A 24668-nucleotide genomic window follows, 5' to 3' on the forward strand; every position below is an offset into this window, starting at 1 on the left:
TTTGTAGCTGACGGGGATCTATTCGAACGAAGTTTTGCGTCTTCTAATTTTAGGCGTAAATAGCCGCGCGCGAGTATATTCGGTGAGCTGGTAGTTTTTAATAAAATCGCGGCAAGGACTCACGCTGTCGAACATTAATTTCGCGTTTCTTCATTATTGAAAACCAATGGCTGCTCCGATGCGACGTTTACCAATAGACAATTAGAAATTCCAGCTTCGTTGTGGATAATTTCTGCTGTCGAGCTTGTGCTGAACAAGGCTTTTTTATGGGGATGGAGCGCGAGTAACCTTTGTGAATGCTCGACTAGATCGATTGGTATAACGAGCTTTGATCGAAAAAAATAGAGTAGTTACGTCTGACCGAACATGGATGTGACTACTGAAAAGTGAAATAATTGCGGTGTCAATCGCGGAAGATATACACTGATAGAACAGAGAGACAACGCGCAGTTGTTTTGCAAGCCTCAAAAGCCCAACAATCATTGAGCATCGCAACATTGCAGTTGATTGCGGATTCAGGTGTCCGAACTAGGCGATAGCGGCAACGCTAGCTCGATTGGAGCGACGAATTCTGCTTAACGGCGCAATAAACACACGCCTATTTTGCTCAATGAAATAGTCTCTAAAGACATAAACATGCTGTTTCACAATTCCCAAAAACGATGATTCTCAACCCACAGCAATTCCCTCCGACATCGCAGCGTCGAAAAACTCATAAATCCCCAGTAGAACGATCGAATCATCGCATCTATCGACAAACGGCAGCAGTGAAAAGTCCTACAACCGCGCGGCTATAACTGCGAACGGAAAATTTCATCGACGGCTTTGAATCCCAATTACGCGCTGTCGATTCGTTGCGCGAATACGTGCGCGCAGCAACCTCCATTACGGCGTAATTGCCGCGCGAATAAAACGCGCAACACCACCGCAAATATTGAGAAAGAGAGAGAAAGAGAGAAGCCTTCGCGCGCGCGATATTCAATTCCGTCAGTAGCAGCTCCGCTTCTTGAAAAGCGATATCGTTTATATAGGCCGAGAAGGCGCGCGCGGGAGTTTTTATAATTGATCACGTCGTATAGGTATGTTTTTAGGATATTGAATTAATTGACTCTGCGATATCGTCGCTGTTTATCTCGCGAGCTTTTAATTTTCCCGCGACTGATTGCAGGCGAGTAACGCGAGCCTCTTCATAGGTTTTCCAACCGCACGACGCGAGCGCGAAAATTTAAATCGGACGATCGGAATCCGATACAGAATATCCCTCCCCATACCCGGTAACTACCCCCATAAATACAGTATTTACCGTATTAATGGACCAGAGAAAAAAATTTTTTTAAAAAACGCACCTTAACCCCTACCCTAAGGCTCATCCCGGTAAGCAAACACACTCCGAAAACAAAAACGTTTTTTATCCCGCGCCCGAGAGAAAAGTTCGTTTAATCCCGACCGGCTCACGTCCGCCGCCGTCGCCGACCTCTGCTCCCTCGAGAGAGACTCTCTCTCTCTCTCTCTCTCTCTCTCTCTCTCTCTCTCTCTCTCTCGCGTCGTCGTCGTCGTTCATCCATTAAACCAAAACTTTTTCCCCGGTGAACCCCTTTTTCGCGCCAGACTACTATACCCGGCGTATAATAGCAGTGGTAATAATACGTAATTTTATGGAGTCGTTCGCTCCTTACGGCCGTGCTCGCGAGAGAGGTAAGTAAAATAAATCGGCGCGTCTTGTCGCGGGTGCTTCGTAAAATAAAAGCTGAGCGCGCAGGGGACTCCTTCGGTCGAGAGGGTGCCAGCGCGCGCGAGAGAGAGAGAGAGAGAGAGAGAGAATAGAGTTATTGATTAGTATAGGGGATGATTTTCACGGCTGAAACTGCTGATCAGAAGTTATGAATCGTATAACTTTTTTATTACGCCAAAACATCGTTGTCTCGATTATTTTTACTCTCGTGAGTGTGTTCCGGTAAAGTTTAGCAGTACACGCGAACGAATCAATGAAGCCTCTTGTGTATGCGTAACTGAAATAGAAAAGCCGGACTAAACTTTTCCCAGCGTCGCAGCGACGTCTCTAATTATCGTCGCGGCTATACGGAGCAACAAATTATACACGTCCCCGTGCGCGCGTTGGCGAAATCAAGCCTGAAACTGATGCGTCTGCGTTCGCTCGAGGAGAGAAAGTGTAATCCGATTAAAGGGGAGGGAATTCTCGAGTGTGTGTATGTGCACCTCTATATCTAGTGTGACGCGTGCGCGAGCGCATTCGCGTGCGTCAAGGACGCGAATAGAATCGAAAGATTTGTCGAAGAATCGTTTTTTTGTTCTACCCTCGATGGAGAGAGTTTACCCGGATTTACTTAGTGCTTGTTAATCGAAAACTGAAAAGGGTGAGAGAAGGGGGTAAACAAAACCGGGCCTGACTCGGCGAGATAATAAATATGCTGTGTGCGAGGAAGGACAATAATCGCCCGAATTTTGAGCCTCGGACGATCGAGGCGCCCCTTTCTGTCCCCAACTGTCGCGCCGAGTTAGTTTCCGGTCGCCAAATTCGAAGTGGACTGCACACACACTGTTTAGCCGGGCGAGCGGCTGTATACTTTGTTTCGCTGAAATTGCGATGTGCTTTATGACACACGTTGGCTTCTTTTTCCGAATAAACAGCTCGATAAATCAATATATGATGCGTCGCGTTGTGCGGAGTTTATTGTGAAAAATTCATATAAGGATAACGGTCGCTCTGCGCTAATTCAGAGCTGTAAGAAGATCGAGAGGATGAAAAACTCACGACTTCGCTATACGAAGCTTGAGGAGCTCGTTCGCTTCGAGGGAAATTTGATTGTGAAAAACGTCGAGGAATAAATTGTTTCTGCAGAGCGTAAACAAAGTCGCATCGCGTTGAGGGAACGAGGCCTGTTAATTTGCTGCTAATTTATTGTCTTTACAATTTTTATAATTAATTAGTGCACGAAGAGTAATTATAAAACGCCCTTTCCTGCGCCGCTCTTGTCATATCGTTGGACTAACGAACATTTTTCCTCTGCTTTGTTTTTCAGGTGAGTAAAGAGCTGCGATGCACTTTCTGCTTGGCCGGCTTCACTTCGTTACATGGTTCGTATATTTTCCAGGGAATTAAAATTTTCCTCTTTATAATCGCGTCGAAATTGCGCTTTCCCGAAAATAACCCGAAATTGGAATCCCCGCCAAGAAACTTGGATAACGTCGTCTACATACTTTAAAAATACGAGTGTAACGAGACTCGTCCTCGAAATCAGAAGAAACGCGCACTATATCCGTTTCCCCGGCAAACCAAAACGAACAAAAGCTCGCCGAAGAATTCCAATAAATCACCGCGTATTCCCGCAGCTCCTCTCAAGGAAAGTTCAAACAAAAAACTCACCAAAATACCCTGCCCACATCAGCCAATATATATACGACAAGCCCTGCATTTTAACGCAGTTAATGCATAATGCAATAACACTCCCCGACGACAGGCGCAAAAAGACGCCAGCCTGGCTTTATTTGTTTATCTCCTCTCATTTTTTCCATTCCAGATCCGTCAGATGCGCCTGACAGCCGCGCGTAAAAACGACGGAAACAATCGCGCTTGTAAACGGGAAATATATAGGGGGGGGGGGGTGGCGAGCGGGGCAAAACGCGCAAAAAGGCATTGACACAGATGTGCGCGCGGCCTTTTTCCTCGCGAGACTTGAGTGAAATGCTGCCGAGGACGACGAGAGTGGGTATATATATATATATATATATATATATATATATATATATATATATATAGTACGTTATATGCAAATGCTGGTTGAAGCTTCGCTTTTCGACGATCGTCCGAGTGTTTTTCGGCGGATTCTACGGACGGCCGGGGTTACTCTCGGAGCTTTTTGCATATATAGGTGTACCAAGTACGGGATAGGTTTTTTTATAGAAAAAACAATGCCTCGACACAAAGAGGCTTTCTATTTTCCTGGAGCGAAATTCGAATTCGCCGAAGCGCTCTCGTTTTATTCGCTCAGAAATGAGATGTACTCGCTTTGATTATTTATTAGGAAATAAGAGGATTTCCAAGAACCGATTTGCCGCTAAATTTTCGTTGCACTAACTAGACACACACACACACACACACACACACGTACACTCCGAAAGCTCAAGCTCGCAACCAATCTGTCGCGTCAATCGGAACTGAAGATAGCCCTACGCTTGCGAAATTAACGCCAGAGCTCTATAACGACCGGGGTCACATCCTCGTTATTATACCCACTGCATATAACCGTTACACGCGAAAAGCTCGCGTCAAATAAGCTGCCTCAGCGCTATCCGCGTCGTCTGTGTTGCATTCAAATTTCGTCGGGAAATGCGCGCAGAGTGTGTGTATTCACGCTGATAGACATACATATTCGCGAGGAGTAGGTCGCGGTTTGACGAGGCACATAGATGGATCTTATGTACTTTGACTTTGCGGCGGCGGCGGCGGCGTCGTTAAGAGATGAAACCGTGCATACTGGTTCATAGAGGACTAACAATGCGTGTACGAGTGTTCATTTCGCTGTACATCCATTATACACACTTTAAAAGCTGAAACTCGACGATACACACACGCATCGTGTCGAAAATAGCCGACTCGTCTGCTCCGATCGATAACGCTATATTGATAAATAAAATTAAATCCGAGTGGCACAAAGTACGCGTGTGACGTCACGAACGATGTATATAGCTGCGGAGCTCGCTGACGCACACACATACACACGCAGCGCGCGCGAGGTTCTTTCCCGATAAATATTCATCGATTAATTATAATTACAATAATATTGCACTTACTCCGCGTACAACGCTGCGGCTGCACGAGAATGATATAACGGACTACATAACGCGCCGTCGCTCAAAGCCGGCGCGACTCTAAAAAGCCCTAAAATCGTTAGCGCCGCGTATGTGTTTGTGTGTGTGTATGTGTGTGTGTGTGTGTGTGGCGTCAGCAGCGGCCCGAATTTAATTATCGATGTAATAGGGCACACGTCAGCTATAATAATCGGGTCGCAAGCGTAGACAACGACGACGTCGCCACCTGAACTTTCGGTTCAGGGTTAAAGTGGAGACGTCGTCGCTTTTAATCGTCGAGTCGGCGCTATTTTCGATGGGGTTGCAGAATTCGTTTGATTTTAAGATCGAATGTGATTGATTTGTCCTATATTGCAATTGACCTAAATTATAGGTAACGTACGTATTTGTTTGTATGATGAAATCCGATCCGTCGAGACAATTATAAACAATCAGAGCAAAAGCCGTGCGAGTGTGCGAGTAAAACAATTTATTAAAAGTTTCAATTTCAACGCAGGCTCTTCCTGCGAAGACTGAAATAAAATTCTCGCCGCTTTTTCTGAAAATCCATTCACGCGGGAATTGAATAAAAAGTATGTATCTCGCGAAAAATAACTCGCCGAAAGGGGTCCGAAACTGCCGCTGAAAATATAACGGACAGTCCGAAAAAAAGAAGAAAAAGAGGAAACAGCAGGAAAAGTCGTCGGCTTTTTTCATCAAAAAGCTCGGATTTCGAAGGGCCGAGTCGAGTCGAGAGCTTTAATCTATGGTGTGGAATATTCGGCCCACAAATAATTCATATCGAGATGTATCTGGGTCAAGGGTAGAAAATTGAGTTTCTTCTTTGCCCGGGCTGAAAATACACACGTTTCGTGTATCTATCGGGCGAGCTTCGGGAAGATTTAATAGACGCGAAAGCTTAATATTCGTTTCGCTCTGATGCCTTTGGCGGGAAATTCGATTGCGCTATCATTATTATGTTTTCCCGGAGAGTAAATAAATTGTGCACCCGAAGGATGTTTCCCGAGCTGCTTTCTTAGCCGGAGAAGCTTCGAATCTTGTTATACGTTTTGCGCATTATGGAATTGTTGTACGCGATAAGGGAGAGATTGAAAAAAAGTAGAATATTGAATTTTAATCGTAATCCAATTACAGCTCAATCGAGAACCCAGAGATTGTCAAAAAATCAAATACACACCCACGCGGATTGCATACATGCAGTTCACGTAACAGCTCAAAATATAAACAAATAGCGCGTAAAATCTTTTTCACTCGTCGTTCTCGCCAAATCGCCCATGAACAATTCCTCGACAAAACTGGGTCACACACGCTGTACACATCATCCGTCTGCTCATCCATCCACGCCGATTAAGTACTCGTACGCACAAAACACCGCCGTTAAACATCTCGCGTCTCTTCCAAGCGGCGAAATTACAGCGAGACAATCGAAAATAATCTCCGTCGCATTTTCGCATTCGATGGAATTTCGCGAGATGGAATTTTCATTCTCTCGGCTCTCGCTCGAGCTTTTTAGGCACGCGCGCGTGCGCGGAGTATTTTATATTTATCGGGGAATTCGAGGGCGCCGAGAAAGCCCGGATTCAAGTGGAGCGGAACGAAGTACTGTGTATGGATTTTCGATCGCTAAAGTGCATTAGCACCACCGCAGTAGCCCGCGTGAGTAATTACACAATATGAGATTACAGCCACGCGGAAGTTCGGCCGTTCGTGTGTAACGGGGAGCTATTTTTCAAAAATATACTTCCGAGGCGTTATCTCTTTATATCGCGGTGCCTATACTTTTCCCTTATCGGGAACACGTTCTCGCGCTCAATAACGTCCGAGCGCGATATACTGCGTACTTTTTCTCCTTCTCAGTTATATACTCCGTGTGTGTGTGTGTGTGTGTGTGTATACGTATACTCCAATAATCGAAAGGAAATCGAAGCGAGTGTGTACTCTTGAAAAATATCAGGTTGGGTTCGCGCGAAAAAATAGGGGAAAAAGACGCGTTTTGCTTCTGAAACGAGAGTTCGTTGATAATAACGAAGCGCGTGTGTGCGCGCAATTTTACTGAAAATAACGGGGACGACTAATAATAATAACTGGGTTATAGCGAATTTCGATAAATCGATGCGACTAGAAAATATTTCCGAGTGACGCACAAACTATACTATACACACTACGATAATCGATACAGTGGTCTGCTCACCACATAGTCTAAACTAACAAACAACCCGCTGTACCAAACTGTGTAACAGTCGCAAATCGGATTCAATTCGTTCTCGATTACGGCCACAATTTCGACCCTCATAATCGACCAATCCTTATCCTATATCCATCCCACCTTTCCTTCTCTCCCGTGTGTTACATCGGGGAAGGCAGAGGCTATTATTTCATCAGTCGATCTGGAAACGAGTCCGCGGGGATGCATCCGCGAGAGGGATATAACACGAGGTGCTTATGACGGGGATACATCGGCGCCGGCCGACGATAAATACCTATCGAGCCCTAATGGGGATGAATCGTGTATAGGAACACTCTTTCGTGCGCGTATTTATAGGCGAAAGTTTTTAAGCGAGTTATTGGCGGGGAGTCGACTGATTAAACGCTGTTTATAGCCCCGTAGTTCGAAGGTACGGGACGAGGTAATTTCGCTGTATTCGCGGAGGAATGGGAAGCTATGGAGGAGCAATCATTTTTCAAGACGTTGTAATGGGCGCGAGCGTGGGGGGGGGGGCTGGTCGTAAAAAAATTTGAATATTTCATCAAGGCAGCGACGTCGGCTAAATGACACTCGTTCCACAAGGACGAGCGACTTTTTTATTGCGAGGTTGTTTTTTCACCTTTATTATTTAACTAGGGGTATTTTTTAACGCTCGCAGTTTCGAGACGAGAAAAAACACGCTCACCCACTGCGCAGCGCAGTGTAGAAGTCAGAGTAACATAAAATTTTCACGACCAACAATTAAAATGGTCCGAGTGGTGCACAGCAGCAGGCACGGACTAACGCATCTGGCGCGAGTAATTCGCGCTATTAGCACATCCCAAAGTAGAAAGTAAAAGCTTTCCGCGAGAGAAAGAGGGAAAAGGCTCGGCGGACTCTCCCGCGGAGAAAGAGAAAGAGCTCTAGCGCGGAAAAGGGAAAGAAAGGAAACATGATCGAGGAAAATGGCCCTCCAATCGAGCGTGTGTGTGCGGCACTTGTTACGCGAATCCAGCCCCCTCGTAGCAGCGAATCCTCTCCCTTTCTATCTCGTCGGCTGATAGCAAGGCGAGGGAAGTACTCGATATGGTCGTGAGGAATCGAATACGGCCCGGTGTGCGGAGTAGAGAGAGAGGTATTGTCTGCGAGGGATTCTGCGCTCGCGCGAAATTTTCGAGAGGGTGCAGCTGAGAAAGGCCCGGAGAGAAGATTAAACGACGTGTGGAGGCTGAATTTTCTTTTCTCCGATATTATTCTAGTGAGGCGTTTTAGAGCGAAAAGATAGAGACAAATTTTAAAAACTGATGCAGTTTACGTGCTACTTTTACGAGATTTAAAATAAGGTCGAAATTCAAAAGGTTTATACCAAACTTCGTCGAATGCTCTCCTGATTCGATGCTTTTTTTCAAGTATAACACGAAATTGGGTCGCGCACACGCGCGTAAACGAGTTTTCGAAAAAGTGACGTTTGTACACACTTTTTTCTCAAGGGTCTCACTCCACGTGCATTTTCATACAAGCAGCATTGAATCTTTTGAAAAAAAATGTATTCCTCCATTCAAAACGCCATCTTATTCAGCTGCCTCCACTTTGCAGTGATAATCTCGCTCGAAGGGCATTTTCGCGCAGCATATTAGGAAGTAGAATTAGAGATATTTATCAGATTAGCGTAAGAGGATGTGAGCTCGTAATCTTTGAATACGAACGTAAAAATGCGTTTCTCGTGGATGAAAATAGTTATAATACCCTTTTTACAGAGAGCGATGAATAAATCCGCGAACTTTTCGTTAATACGCACGATATTTTTACTTTTCAAATTCGCATTTCTATTTATTTTATTTTCGCATACCTCGTCGACGCTGGGAAATTCTCAAGGCAGTTCATTATAACGAAATAAAAAGCCGGGATTCCGCTAAAAATACGAAATAAAAGGACGCTGGATTTGATATCATACCTTAGAAATAGAATGAATGCGAAGTGTAAAAAACTAGGCCGTTCCAAGCGTCCTCGAAAAGGCGCCTGAAAATCTTCCCAAACAACTAAACTCCAGCGTAGTCAAATGAAAGTAAAACCCCCAACCAATATACTTCCCTATCAAAGCCTAGCACTCCAGCCCCCTATACGCGCAGCAGCCCGTCAAACCGTCTTTTCTGCGTTAATTAAAATCCTTTAATCCCCGATCCTCAGCGAAGCTTCGCGCAGCTCCTCAACTCGATTAACGTCCATCTGCCGTCTAACCCGATAAAAATGTCATCATTCCATAAAGAGACAGAGTCAGAGAGAGAGAGAGAGAGAGAGAGAGAGAGAGAGAGAGAGAGAGAGAGAGAGAAACTGTCGCCACGCGCGCGCAAGGTCAGTCAAGCCAGGAGAAAAAGAAAACCTCGAGAGATTGACTTAACTCGGACGTCGTTGATCGAGTGAAATTAAGCGAGTTTCCCATCATCGCGATCATCGTCCGCAGTCCTCGTTTCGCGCGCTTTTCAATTAGAGAGACTGGGGAGATGTAGACATACATACCAAGTGCCGGATATGACGAACCGGACCCGCCGCAGGGGTCGAGACCGCGGGAAAATGAGAGAACGGACCGCACGCGCGAACCGCTGTGCGTCGCTCGCCCGGGCTGCTGCACCACGGCTGCGAATTTTAAATGAAAGTGCCAACGAATATTCGAGATGGGAATAGTTCTCGGGTTTTATATATCTCTGCTATATATCTGAAAAAGACGCTGATACTTCATCTCGATTTTCGTGGCTCTGACTATCGACGCTAGGTGGCGCAGAGGCGTTTTTCTGTAACCCTCATCGCTATTTGCAAGCTCAGTGCATACATAGAGGTGTCTGGATAGTATTCAAAATAATCTGATGGCAAATAAATTATTGGATTTATAGACTCTTTTCTTTTCTCTCACGAGCCAACGCTCGGCTCTTTGTTTAAAAGATCATTGCATCACATCCGCAACCGCAAGCTTCTTCCTCGAGAGAACAAAATGCAAAACTCCTCATCGAATTTTCATCCCACAAATACGCAGATTCGCCGGATTAAATTCCTCTGATTCATTAATTCCTCCAACGCCCCCCTTCGTCATCCCCCTCGACTATGCCTTAAATATGGAATTCCTCTCGAGCGAAGGCGAGGGACAAAACTATATCGCGCGAGTCGAAATGAATTCGAGGACGAGGGAAATGAAAAAGCCGACGCGCCGGCAAACCAAGGAATGAGGCGAGATGAGCGCGTGGGTGTGTGTATAGCGGGTAATTGCCGGGAACGTCTTCCCGTATAATGATCCCCCCCCCCCCTGTATGCCGCGAGACAGAAGCTGCTATAGCAATGAGAGACGCAACGGCGGATAATAGCGAGGAATTTAACGGCCATGTCGATCTGTCGCGCTTCCTAGACGCGTTGGCGGAGGAGACGACCTTCGTGTGGCTCTGTTTTAACGGCGATTTAATCAACGCTTGTGGTCTTGATTTTATCAGGAGGTAAATATGAATAAATTTAGCTGATTAACCCGCAATTATCGAATATCGAAATTGCTATGCACTTACTTTTTATAAAACGACGATGATTTAATTATTCAATTTATGAATTGAAATTTTAACGGCGTACGATCGTCAAACTAATTCCATCCTCGAGCCATCTCGCTCGAGCGCGATAAAAATTCAACGATCATAAAAAGCCCGAAAACTCTCGTATCTAAATTAAAACTCATATCCGCTCGAAAAAAAGCGCAAAGCCGCTTCCCGCAGCGCGAAACACTATCCGTTTCAAAATTAGTTCCCTCAAGAACCGTGAAATGCCGTGCACCGGGCGAGAAAGAAAAAATAAATTTTTCTTCGCCCGAGATAAAAAAAAAGAGAGAAGAGCGCGTGCGAAAAGAGATGATTTCTTCCGGCTTGCAGTCAACGAACTCTATCACTCTCTTGAGTATACACGAGGCTGTGGGAAGACGCTTCGCGCGCGTTATATTTTTTATGTATGCCTACACACGGGAAAATTAAAAACCGTAGCTGCGCACAAAGCGACGGAGAGCTTTCGGCGACATCGGCAAAGAGAAAAATGAGCTCGTCCGGAAAACTGTCACTCTCCGGCTTTTCGTATATATGCGCGCAGGGACATATACGTCGAGCTTCTGCTGAGAGAAAGAGAGAATGACGGCTGCCAACGTGTACAGGAGAGATTTACGTGTAGAGATACACACATCCGCGGTGAGGTTTGAACTTGACAGGACCATCAGCCGCGATCGGTTTTAGAGAGATTGCCGATTGCAGCTGTGTGTATGTATATATATATGCTTACATCCAGGGGGGTTTTACGTAACGTCGATGCTGTTTTCGCGCTGTAATTGAAAAGCGACGGTTGGTCGAGTGCGTTGAGGATTCGATCTAATCTCGATCGCAAAGAGATAAGCGGTGCTTTATTGTAATTAGAAAACCGCGTCAAAAATCAGCGAAAAAAGGCAAAGCAAAGTCCAGTAGTATACATACATGAGGCACGTAGACATAGGGAGCAAGCAAGCGAGACACCCCTGCGGATTACTTATCGATCCCCGTCTGTCTCAGTGTCCTTTTCCCTCTCTCCCTAAGCCCAACGTCTAATCGTTTCCACCAGCTTCATATCCATCCCTCTTCCTCTCCATTACTGTCGCAGGCGCGCGCGCGCTTCTCTCTCCTCTGCAGCCGCCTGTCGTTCCAGTTCATTCTCTCTCGCCATTACTCCATCACGCGTGTCTTCCGACTCGCTTGTTATGTGTCGTTGGGAAAGAGGGAGACTGTATGTATACATGCCACTGCAGAGCCTATTGTTGGCGCCGGAGGCTCAAAAATAGCCGAGTCTGAATTTTGTCGTCTGTGCACGATGCGCGCAAGGAGGGAATAAGGGCGAATTTTATGACGGGAGAGGGAGAGAGAGAGAGAGAGAGAGTTGCTTTTTGAAGAGGAAGTTTTTACCAAACGTAATTGGATCATTTTTTTTTATGGAAACGCAGAGAAAGCTTTATAATTTTTTGAAAAATTCTCATTTATCCTCCCGGTATTCAGCTCCATTGTACATAAGCAAACCTTACCAGAACCTTCTCGTCTGACCGAATCCGGCTTTTTCTACTGCAGGAATATGCACGTTAACAATTCAAAAGCTCGTTCCGCTCTTCTCTCAGACTTTACAGCACAAAACTCGGATCGCCTAGCGCTTTCATCATACATCCAACCAACCTCCACCCCAGCGTTGACTCTATAAAAAGAACGCTTTACCTCGCCGCAAAAAGGGCAAGCCTAAGCGCCTCTCGATCGATTCCCCGTCGATAGAATTATAAAACCCGGGAAATTCTAGCGCGCGCGTCATTCCCCTACATTATCATTCTCTTTCCCTGTAAGTATAATATCCGAAGGCAAAGCTTATTAACTCACACGCGTCGATTACATCCGCACGTGTGTACCAGAAATGACGTCAAGATGCGCCTGACGTTGCCGACCCTAAAGGGTGAGGGTGAGCATTCGGAGTTGCTACAGCCGTTCATCGCGTGCGTTATTTTTTTCGCGGGAAAGAGGAAAAAAGAGAGTATACAGCCTCGTGCGTCACTCGCAAACGGAGATTTGCGAGAAATGTACTTTGGCGAGACGTATAGGCTCTTCACGAGGCGAAGGCGTGGATGGGGGATAAATTTCGTAGAAGCGTCTCGTCGTTGCGTGCGCGAGTAATACCTTTCCGATAACGAAGAAGAAATGCGTAAAGCTGTTCCCTCGTGATTTAAGCCCTATTTTTAGCTAAGAAACGTCAGGCGCTCTCTCCCCTCTCGCACAATACCGCAGAGAGAGAAGAAAAATTACCGCTAGCCCCGGCTCACTCGGCGAATTTATGTATATAATAAAGAGATCCGGGGGAATAAGCCGAAGATACAGCTTCCTCCGTTCGGATTAAACATTTCAAGTCTCGAGTCCCGGTCCTCGGCTGCTAATTAGATTACGCGGCCCGAGGAGCGTAAGAAGCTCACGATCGACGCCTCCTCCTCTCCTCCTTTTTTCCTCTCTCTCTCTCTCTCTCTCTCTCTCTCTCTCTCTCTCTCTCTCTCTCTCTCTCTCCTCTCCCAGGAACCAACTCCAAATTTCGCGTAGTTATATAGCTTCTCGCGGAGTTTGGAGCGGGCGGATAGTGGGTGGTAATAAAAGCGTCAAGCGAGTTATCGCGGCTCCGACCCGAAAAATCCATTTATCTGCTTAACTCGTTATCGAGGAGGCTTTCGCGATGGATATATTTGTCAGCTAATTTGACAGACGAAATCTCGGAGATTAAATTTGATCAACGTATGTCTGAAAAAAAAAATTATTTTTCGGTTATTCGATTCTTTCTGCGAAGCTCGAGCTAAATGAGATTATTTTTCGATTCAGTTTTCAGTCTCTACGTCGAGGTGGAGTCGATTTATTTACGATCGCAACAAGTGGTCCGTATAGCTTTTATAACGAGATATTAAGAGATTTAAGGTCGAACAGCGCTAAAATTTAATGCGCCCCGGTGTCGGTTACGATAATAATTTATCGAAAATGCGCTCTGACGATGATATCCGATTTTTACGCGCCGATTCTCCCCGAGATTTTTAATTTACCTCGTTCGAAAGGATAAATAAAATTGTTCTCATATTCCGAGAACAGCTTTCCATTACAGCATTTTATAAGTATCGCTTTGAAATTTTGCGGGAATTTTAGCTGTGGATGTATAGAACGAACCACTGACGCGGGAAGATTAAATTTCAGGCAGCGCCAAACATCATTTTCATTAAAAAAAATTGTCTCACCCCGCGTATTTATTATATAACTTTGCGTTGCGACTTTTAATTAAAACTTCAAATTACACTCGTCGCAGCTGTCCTCAACCAAAAAACGGTTGCCGTGTCCTTGGCACTTAGCTTCCTCCAATTTCGCTTTTTCTCATTGTTTTAAATATAATACTTCTAGGGTTACATGAACTTAGAGCCAACAAAGAAATAATAAGAAATAGTTAGGCCAGTAAAACCGCCAACTCTTGCTAAGGGATGAAGCATCGCCGCGGATCTGACCTCGAAAATCGCGTGGGAATTGTCACCGAAAACCTTAAGAAAATTTATTTTCTAGAAATTGACGAAACTGAAAATTTTATTATTACAAAGCTTTCTTTAGGAGGAAGCCAAAAAGAAAGAAAGAAAAAACGGCGAACTCTCACCGCGTAGTCAAATATACCTGGGGAAAATCATATTACCCTTGCCCGAGGGTACACCGGAGGATAAAACTGAAAAAAAAAGGTGAACCTCCGGAAAATATACGTCAGAGCAGTAACGTAACCCACACGACAGCTTCACCTATTCCGCGTTTAATTGTAAAATGGAAGGGCGACCGTTAATTACGCGCCTGATGTGCCTTCCATCTTCTCTTTTTTCTTGCCTTTGTGTGTTTATACGCATACGTTGTTCGGCCGAAAACGAGAAGACACTGCTCTCACGTGTGTATGTGTGTGTCTTTGTCCTGCGGGGTTGCTGCGAGGAAGTTTCTATTTCTCGGAGGTCGAGGGTCGAGCTTAATTGTTTTCTCCTTACTTTCATTTGTTTTAATAGTCGAAAGTAATTAAAGCTACTACTGCTGCTGCTGCGCCGCGTCGTAAATTAACCGATTGTACTGGTGTTGGAGAGTTGGAGAGACACTAAATTTGCTCGCGATTATGTAAGCATGCTAATGAAGAACTTATATTATTATATTCGAATCGTTTATTTAAACGTTTTTTTCACTGCTATATAAGAATTTCTTTTACGAACGAAAGACAAATATTAAATCTGCAATCCAAACATTATTCCAAATCACAGATGCTAACCGATCGAACAAACTCGACCATAAATTCTACAATTACCTCGGTATCCCCCGAAAGGAAATTCCCGACAAATTCCAGTCTGAATCTACTAAAAAATACACGCGTTCCTCCGCAGTGAACAAAGACCATCAAAAATGGAACAGCCGCACCGCTAACACACAGTAAAGTCCAGTCCCGCTAAATCATCCATAGCTCGAGTCGATGCTAAATTAGAAATAAGCGCCGCTCGGGGGCCGATTCCTGAAAGAGCTCGTCTCTGCGGCGATAGCGTAAATCTCGCGAAGAAAAATCGCCGGGAAAATCCAGGCCCCTTCTCCCTCCCCTAGAGAGGTGATTCAATGCGCGACGGCGACTCGCTCCGGAAATTGGACTTGAATTTCAGAAAAGACCCGCATAAATCGCGCTCGAGGGAACTGCGGCTCTGCTCTGCTCGAGTTTACGAGCGATTTTTCCGATGGACTATGAAGGAACGCGGAAATTTTTATTTATCGCGAATCGTCCATAAGAACCGATCGCTGGTATACTACTGTTTCGTCGAGATAGAAAAGGCCGCGTGTCGCAAACCAACGCGGCAATAATAACGCGGGGGGAGTAAAGCGGAATCACCTCGTAAATTAATGGCGCGCAGTGAAATTAACAGTGTCGGCCTTTTTTGCGGCAATGAAAGTTTAATGTAACGCGCAGCTGTTGTGTGAGCGCGAGCTCGCGTTACAACGGACTCGGGGAATTAATTTACGCGTTGGGTATCGCGAGAGCTCGTTAGAATTGCTAAGGTTGTTCCTTTGTATAATAGGCAAGTCGCTCGAGTTTACAATGGATGGACGCTTCAAAGAGCTGTGGGATTAGAGGATTCGCCCTTTGGAAAGGTAATAAAGGTAATCTCGAGAAGAGGCCAATAGACGTAAAAAATTCATTCCAGGAAATACCCTTAATCAAAGACGACCACGACGAGGCAAACAATCAACGGTCGCAGTAGCTGATTCTCCCGTCATCGAGTTTCCCGAAAATTCCTCTCACGCATTCAATAATCCTGGAGCAGCCGCAGCTCTACATTGTGTGTGACATGTAATATTGATCTCACATCGCTGAGGCCGATATCTTCCCTGACACGCGTGTCTCGCACTTCTCGCGCTAATCTCACATCATGGCGTTCGGGAAAATCTCTCTTTTTCTCTGCTGATGTGTTGATAAAAAATCAATCGGGAAAATTTTTTCTATTCACCCGACACTTTATTATTTGCCTTACGGAGGGACGACGCCTTAACTCCTTATCAGCGACGTGCGACTCCATAAATTTTAGATTCTGACCGGAGGGAAGACCCTTGCGGGGTTGCGGGAGTTTGGAAAGTGAGTGTGGAGCTCGGGGTTGTGTGTCTATTGATTTGCGCAGGGGATGGCTCGTGTGTGACGTGGACGAGCCGGTGAAAGGATCTCTATACCGCTTTGAGGAATGGCTTTGATTTTACGATTTTCGATGGTTATTATGCACTGTAGCTGCTGAGCGAATCGAGAGTATTTCAATTTAACGCGTATTTAGTGTAGGGATTATGATTCAGGGATGAAATTCAAACACTGGATTTGCGAGTATTATTGTACTGGAAATAAATGAAAGTCATTCACATTGAAATTAATAAAGGCTCGTGTATTTGTAATCACGTATAGGCTGCATCGAAAATTGATATTAAAAGCGTCGTATTAAAGTGCGTATAATTGAGGGATTCCCTAATGAATTATTAATGCCCAACAGCGACCCACTCACTCGATAATACTGCGTGTGACGCTCTTAATTGATTCATCGAAGTATAATTACTCGCTCTTCATGTGCATAACGTTGAATTTTATCAATCTGGTGAATACGTTAAAAAGTTCATAAAAAGTATCTGATTTCGTCGAAAAATTAAAAAATCCCACAGTCAAATCGTCCCATACAATAATCCATAGCTCCAAGTATTCACCGCCTGGTCTATGCAAGCGCCTCGAGTCAAATTACTCGGATTAACGCGATGGATGGAAACGCGGCAACTCCTCCGAAGTCTCGAGCAACAGATGCAAAGTTCGCGCGCTGAGGCTCCGCGCTTTCCGCGGGGCGTTTGAAGCCACCGTTAACGAGACACACTGCGGCGAGGTGAGGCGCCACCGACCGGAATGCAAAGTAGAATTTCATGCCGCGCGGAGCTTCTTTCGCGAAAGCCAATTTTCTTGGCCAGTCATCCAATTTCTGATGCGCTGCGGAAATTTCTTCGGAGACCGCGCGATCCTGGCGCTTTGTTTTTGACTCTTTCGTGAATTGGATCTCGCGAGCTTTCCCGACTCGGCTGTGGATTAAGGAAGAAGCTTTCGGGGGATGAATCGTTATCGGCGACCATCTATTCGATCAGCGCGCGAGTATTCGATCGCTCCTATATAGCTGTATTATTTTCCCCGGACGGAACATGGCGAATCAATAATGAAACGTAATGTACCGAGGGTATACGCGTATACCGGGTGAAATATGAAAGCCCTGAGGGAAAAATTTATAGAATTCGATTAAAGTCGAACGCGGATCGGATGGACCTCTAGAGCGGAGAAAAATCGAGACGATAGATCAAATCTTATTAATGTGCGGCAAGCGCGGCTGAAGATGAGAGATCGCGGTAATCCCGAGTGAAATATTTAGAAAAATGACTCGGTCAACCCCCCCCCCCCAAACCATTGTTGTGTACACATATGTGAGGGGGAAAAAACTTGGCCGAACCAAAAAATACACGCAACGAACGAAACCGAGCGAAGCCATCAGAGATAAAGAAGCGCCGGTGCGAGAAAAAAAAATTAGAAAAATAGCCTCGACGAACGTGACGAGCGTCGCATTGTAATCAAAAGTCCCGTCGCGAGCTTCGCCATATAAATCAGCGTTGCGACTGCAGACAGAGACGGAGTCAGAGGTAGAGAAAGTGCCGGAATGCTGCGTTTTTTGGAGCATCGCGCGAAATATTTTTAGATATTAGATCCCGCGTTTTTGCAAGCGTTGAGTGCACGTGGAAGAGAATCGGATTGAAAAGGGTGCGGGTTATTCCGATTTAGATAAGCGCTGATTGTTTTCCTTGTGTCTCTACGAGATAATGCGTTTTCTAATTATGTGAAGGAAAGACGGCGGGTGGTGTTAATTGAAACCATGACTATCCTTAAAAGTAAACGTCAATGTTGTCAGCTTATTACTTCAGATACACAAATGTTCCCTCAAAGCTCAATCACTCCGAGACTACTTGGCGAAGAAAGATGCAGAGAAACCAAAAGCCAACACCTGACCCGTGACTACAAGGCCGACAGCTTTGTCTTCCATAACTAATTCGTTACGCGATAATCAATATTTACTCGCCGCTGAATGTTTAACAACTGCATATTCGAATATTCCGAGGTGCAATTCATTATTTGTTATATAGTGTAAGGTCTGCCGAATCAGCGAGAATATACCGTAAATTTCATGCAGAAACTTGCCTATACTTATTCATAGCGAGTCAAGTAAGAGCAATCAAATCATAATGTCAAGAACTTACAAGGAGTTTACAACAACTGTGCTCAAGGCGCCTGTTAATATTATATGGTTCAGTTACTCAGAACTTGACGGTTTTCGCGAAGTAACTTCTCAGTGTCTCCTCGATCTTTGTAAGCCTTGGCGCGATAAAATTTTCAAAATGTCGTGATAAAACAGAACACTCGTTGCAAATAACTTGAAATATTGTTTCTTCATTCTTTGTAAAATCGTCGCCACACGTGTCGATTGTCTTTCCGAAGTGCGTCAAGGAACTTGCTGGTCTTTCCGGAGCCTCCAGCAGTGCGGTATTTGTGGGAGGAAAGCATCAGCATTTAAAATCGTTGACTCATCCTATTTTAGCGTGATTCCAATGCGAAGCGGCGAATTCGGGCGAAACATCTAATTTCCGCAATTTCGTGCTTTTCCCCGCGCGCTATTTTCCAATGTGGGAAATCCGATAGCGAGGGCAATTTAATTTATTTCATTTATCAAAAGCGTACACGATTTCCGTGTTTTATACACGCGAATTGGAAGAGGTAGTACCAAAGTTCTTGAAGGGCGATAGAATTAAAAGATACAGAGAGAAATGTCGAAAATAATTTTCCTAAATGCTTTTTATTAACAGCTATATCATAGATCGTTTATTCGATCAAAGCGAAGGAGTTACAAAATACGGGCTAGTGAAACAAGCTATGCAAGTAAATAACGCATCGTATGGAATATTTGTCTTATTGGCACCAACATTTGCCTCCGCCACACTTGGACTTCTTCCTCTCAGAAACGCATCTCAGGTTGCATATGGAAGCCTGGAAAAGTCCACCGCAAGGTGCACCACGACGTGTCCTGATGAGCAGGTGTCCAGAGTCAGGATCAACCGACTCTAGTTCGTCTAAAAATCAGAATGAAAATTAATTATACCGAATGAAACTGTGACAATGATAATTTCGACTTACCAACATCGAAAGTGGATTCAGCGTTACGTTCATCGGGTGCGTCCATGCCGTAAGCACTGACGACCAGCACGCAAGCGATGGCAAGTACTACGACGATCTTCATTGTTCTATACGATTTCTGCAGAGAGACTGATGCTTCTGGTCACAGGAGCTTGTCTTATATTGGATCAAAGACGAGGAAAGTTGTTCGCACTTTCCTACTGCGTTAAACGTTGACCACAAGAGCAGGCATTACCCAGTACGTCAATTGTTCGTAGATTTCAATGGAATACCTCTTACGAATCTATTCTGAATTCGATCGTTCGATTTCCTTACTCAGACATCGCTCAGAGTAGCAACGAAGTGTCGTTGCACTGACATTTCTGCAGGAACGTGCTTATGCTAATTAATTTCCGTTTAGGAACAATTACGTGCTTACATAACTTATGCAACGTTGATACCGAGTTCTCGGTTATGTATCTACAGTTATGTAACACAAAACAATTATGAATCATACTTTTGTGGTATTATTGATAACGCGAATTAGTCTGATTTAAAAATTTTTCTATGAGTTGTAAATCCTTTCATTTACGCGCAAGCTTCAACGGATTCTCAAGCTTCTCTCTGTCAACATCCGTCGGATGAACAACAAACAATCAAATCCCAAGCGACGAAATAAAAAAAAAACAAAACAAAACGAACAGCCTCGTGTAGTGCCTGACTGAAATTCTAAACAGACAGCGGCGGCTCTGAATCTCTCGCGATTGTGAGTCACTTTACACTAGGAAAGTATAGGATCCCTTGCACCCTCCCACCACCTCGAGCGATCTGTTTGCGTTTGCACTTTCCTCGTCGCGTCGCTGGAACTCCTGAGTAAGTGGTAGGTATGCATACGCGCTTGTATAGTCGGATTAAGCCGTTATGTACGTTTCACAACATTTTAGAAACGTCTGCGTCTGACGTAGGTTATGCATACTCTTTTCGTCGCGAGTTTCGTGCTTTGTATTCCCGGTGGTATACTATTTTCGAGGCGATGAAAATACCCAGATTATGAGAGGGAATTTGAGGCAGCTTGTTCTTTGTTTATACCTAATGCTGTAGGGTAATCTTGTATCGTGCGCGAAAAGTTGGTAATCCGGGTGTTATCAAGAACTTCTCGGGCGGTATAATGGGCGAAAATAGCACAGCGAGTTACCGAAATGAAAATGTTCAAACAGTGCCGAAATAATTATAAATACTAGGTTTATTTTATCATAGGCCTAAAAAATACGACGCTTATCACGGCATACGTCATGACAAGTATGCCTCGAAAAACTTGGTGCACCAGAATATCAATAATAATATTTTCATATGAATCTTATAATTGCTCAAACAATTCGTCTCTTTTTCGAGTTGGGTAAACATCGCAGAAATGAGACCGCATAAAATTACATTGTAAACGTGTATAAAATTTTATTCATAACGTGTTTATATAACAATCCTAAATTACATGAGTCCAGGCGAGTATTGTATAGACAAAAGATCAGCCAAAAAATAAATAAATGCACTTCAAGAATCCAGCCTCCTTCATAAAACAACTCGAGATCCTTATCGGCAGACGCAGTCTCCGTTCTTGCACTTTCCTCCCTTGCGACGCTGGGCTAGACACCTGACGGCACAGGCCGAGTGATTCGGCGAGACCCACTTGCTCTGGAAGGACAGGACGTCGCAGGAGAAGCGACGAACTCTGTAAGAAAGCTGTACGAGCTCTGTCGGATCGTCTGAAGACTCCTTGATTGGGGCTGCAAGTGCAAAAGAGAATCGATTATTCACGTTCGAAAGTGCGAGGATGATAGACAGACAGCCGATGCGATTAGGAACTTACAGAGATCGTCCGTGGCGTCGACCGTCTCGGCGTTATCGCCGTCTTGCTTGATGTCGTCTCCTACTGCGTACGAATCGAAAGTTTTGAATGATGAATAAATTATTTTTCATCTAAACAGATATGCATTTACGAATTTCAAAGACGGGATCCTCGTAGCCATCGCGAATTCTAGTAGCGCCAAAAGCTCCGGCGAAAACAGCGCAAGCAGCCAAAACAACGAGGACCTTCATGTTTGATGGATGAGATTTTCGTCCTTGCTTTCCTTGAGACTGTGAGGAGTCGACTGATGGACTCTGTAGTGGTACCCTCGACTTTTATACACAAAGCTCGCGTACTTTCCTTCTGGCTATCCGAATGCCATGAAGACTGCGAGAATCGGATGGAATTGCGCTGCGCCGGGAAATCCGTTGACGCAAATCGGACATGCAGCATTGCATACAAGGAAAAAATCGTAGGCTTCTACACTCTCCAGCAGAAGCTATTCTCGGTTTGCGATCATTATCCCGTTAAGTCTGTTGTGCTCGATGAATTTCCTCGCACGTGTTTTTGTAATCGTTGAAATATATAAAAATAAATAAATGAAACGCTGCGATATACGAATGAAAAAGTCCATACATCGTAAAGCAGCAGATTCGTTTGTTCCATCATCCTTTTGCGATGTCGACTTTATTGGTAGAGACGTTGTCGATGCATTTGGCCATGCGAGAACCAGACGATCGAACACGGCCAAGTGAACATTCAAGAGAATGATCGCCTGTAATGCTAAAAACTCTGACACATGGATTTTTCGCCTTGTATAAATCGAAAGGCGTGACACTTCGTATCAAGCCTCTCATGCATAAGTCAAATCTAGGATATAGAGCAGCGTGTCTATCGTAAAAATAAATTGCTGTATTTCACTCTTTTTGACACGAATCTATAAGATAAAATTATACTTTATCGAATCGTAATTCGTGAATAAATTTTTAAAAATGCTTCAATAGAATAAAATCGAAAAAAAAGCCTAATCGCATGAACGAGTTATTCTAGTAAAAATCTTACTCCGCAAGTTTACGAATTCGTTCATCATTTCCCTACAATACCGATAAGATCGGTGATACTTTTCCAATAATTCATTATCGCATGTCAGCTAGTGCTCAAGACTTGACGTCAAGTCAGCAGTAAATGCAAGCCAACATCATTAGCGGCATATAACACGCACACAAAGAGGGATTCTCTAGTATAGCGATTTGATTTACCGCAGTATTAGCCGTCTATACACAACGGTACGTTATCAATTCGATACATTAACTATCACTCCGATCATCAATGTGTTGCGATGCTCGAGAGACAGTGCATAAGCTGCGCTTCTCTATGTATGAGGATTTCCCAGCGAAGCCAATTTCTTATTCGAATCATGGCCGAAGGAGGAAAGTAAGTCGCGCTTCCTCTACGAGGATTTTTGTATAAAAAAGAATAGCACTTCCGTAAGTGGTATCAGTCACCTTTCGAAGCTTTTTACGAGAAGAGCTAGATTCGACTCTCTGAAGAAATGAAGGTCCTCGTGGCTCTCGCTGTCTGCGCGCTAGTCGCCAGTGCTTACGGAGCGAGTCTCGGCGTTTTCGATGGTCCGGTTTATTTTGGTAAGTATAATTTAGAGGATATAGCTATACTGAAGCAGTTGGAATTTGTAGATTTTCGATCTCTCGTTTATTATAGATGACGAAACCCTCACGAGCGTGGAGGCCCAATTTCAACTCGATCATCGGGACTTAAGTGGTAAGCTTGCTAAACGAAAAAATCTCAAAGTACCTTTACAGAAAAATTCAACGCAAAAAACAAATCTTTCGTAGACCTGACCCTCGTAGAGCAGCCCTCTTTCAGAGCTCGTCGCTTCACCTGCGACGTCTTGTCCTTCAAGAGCATGTGGGTCTCGCCGAATCACTCGGCCTGTGCCGTCAGGTGTCTAGCCCAGCGTCGCAAGGGAGGAAAGTGCAAGAACGGAGACTGCGTCTGCCGATGATAGAATTAAAATAAACTACATGAATGAATTAGTTTTATCACTGCCGCTATGTTAAAGCATGATTTTGTTGAGATGCGTTATATGTAAGATACTATTTACTGTAATGTATAGTTTTATTTAATAAACGACTTTGATACAAAGCAAACGAAATCAACACCTATTATCGAAGACTATTTTTAGCTGAGAATAGTCGCTAGATCAGCTTTTACGCGCTGCGGCGTGGCTTCATTGAATTTCAAATTCGACGTCTTGATTATAGCTGCTGTAGTGATTATCGTTTGATTTTCCGCAACATTGGCAGTGCGCTCGGCTACGCGTCATTATACTTCATTACACATTGATTTTCGCGAGACAGTGTGATAATTATGAGCTCCACTTCTCCAGATATTGTCATACAACGCTGGATTCCCCAGAGATGCAAATTCCACATCTCAAACCACGACTGCTTAGTGAAGGAGGAAAATGTGTCTTACTTCCTTAACAACAATTTTGGTATAAAAAAGAGCAGCGAATCTGGGAGAGGCATCAGTCGGAATTTTAAGTTTCTCGCGATAACTACGCCATAAGCCAAACTCAACTCTCTTGAAACATGAAGTTCCTGACGGTTTTCGCAGTCTCCGCGCTAGTCGCCAGTGCTTACGGAGCTAGTCTCGACGTTTACGACGGTCCGGTTAACTTCGGTAAGTAATTTAGTGGGCGCTTTTTATTGTCCTGCAAATTAGTCGTTAAAATCGTAAACGTTTCGCGCAGTCCCGAGGATAATTATTTTCAATGCTCTAACTTTTTAAACTTCTCCTATTTATCAGATGGCGAGAGCCGGCTCGGCCAGGATGTCCGTGGTAAGTCCTCCGAACAGCAATAATTTTAAAGTCTCTTCGCAAGAAACTTTGTTTAAACAATAAATCTTCCCTATAGAACTATCCTACGACGGAAACCTCGATCTCGAGCAGCCCTCTACCAGAGCTCGTCGTTTCACCTGCGACGTCCTGTCCTTCAAGAGTGCGTGGATCTCGCCGAACGACTCGGCCAGCGCGGTCAGGTGCTTAGCCCAGAATCGCAAAGGTGGAACTTGCAAGAACGGAAACTGTGAATGTCACGATTAACACCAGAGCAATTACTCTTTGGCATTAGAATTAGAATGAATTAGTTGCATGTATAGGTGCTTTTTTGTAACGAGCACAATGTTTATTTACGTTTACTTTAACAATGACACAAAAGTATGAAATAAATACCGAGAAAAATAGCACATCACGTTACTGCAGATGCTATTTCCATTTTTCACCCATAAATATACAGCTTCTTAAAATTCATACAAAGTAACCCTAGAGTACGAGAAGAAGAATAATGCGACCGCTGAAAAATTGCTTTCGATTTAATCTTCTGATAGATCTTTGAGAGGCAAAATAACGTAGTTCTTTTCACGAATTTCGAGAAATCGAAGGCGGAAAAAGTTAAGGACACAATAGACCGAAATATCTTGAAGCAGAAACTAATATTGAACAAAAGCTCCCCTAAGG

The 24668-nt window shown here is 44.3% G+C and overlaps 4 protein-coding genes across 9 annotated transcripts in view; 3 read left to right on the top strand and 1 right to left on the bottom strand.

Moving 5' to 3' along the window:
• LOC100121612 overlaps positions 1-24668 on the top strand; it is a 59675-nt gene that overhangs the window by 24980 nt on the left and 10027 nt on the right. The window contains exon 3 of one of the 5 annotated variants that reach the window (XM_016982209.3): positions 3042-3096. The exons of the other annotated variants lie outside the window; for them this stretch is intronic. The gene's annotated coding sequence lies outside the window, so the exon portion shown is untranslated. The remainder of the gene's footprint in view (positions 1-3041; positions 3097-24668) is intronic. 5 annotated transcript variants of the gene reach the window in all.
• LOC103315847 (defensin-2-like) lies at positions 20713-21456 on the bottom strand. 2 transcript variants are annotated; one of them, XM_016981544.3, is made up of 3 exons: positions 21280-21456; positions 21150-21209; positions 20713-21066 (listed from the first exon to the last, which is right to left on the bottom strand). In XM_016981544.3, exons 1-3 carry the CDS (start codon positions 21377-21379, stop codon positions 20873-20875), a joined length of 354 nt encoding a protein of 117 aa, XP_016837033.1. In that variant the 5' UTR covers positions 21380-21456; the 3' UTR covers positions 20713-20872.
• On the top strand, positions 22681-23296 carry LOC103315848 (defensin-2-like). The gene is given in 3 exon segments (NM_001293571.1): positions 22681-22771; positions 22848-22907; positions 22982-23296. Coding segments are annotated over 3 exon segments (321 nt in total). The 3' UTR covers positions 23152-23296.
• LOC100121630 (antimicrobial peptide defensin 2-3) lies at positions 23741-24394 on the top strand. Its single transcript, NM_001293565.1, is given in 3 exon segments — positions 23741-23831; positions 23958-23990; positions 24067-24394. Coding segments are annotated over 3 exon segments (312 nt in total). The 3' UTR covers positions 24255-24394.

This window comes from Nasonia vitripennis, chromosome 2 (genome assembly GCF_009193385.2).
Source record: "Nasonia vitripennis strain AsymCx chromosome 2, Nvit_psr_1.1, whole genome shotgun sequence".
Taxonomy (NCBI): domain Eukaryota; kingdom Metazoa; phylum Arthropoda; class Insecta; order Hymenoptera; family Pteromalidae; genus Nasonia; species Nasonia vitripennis.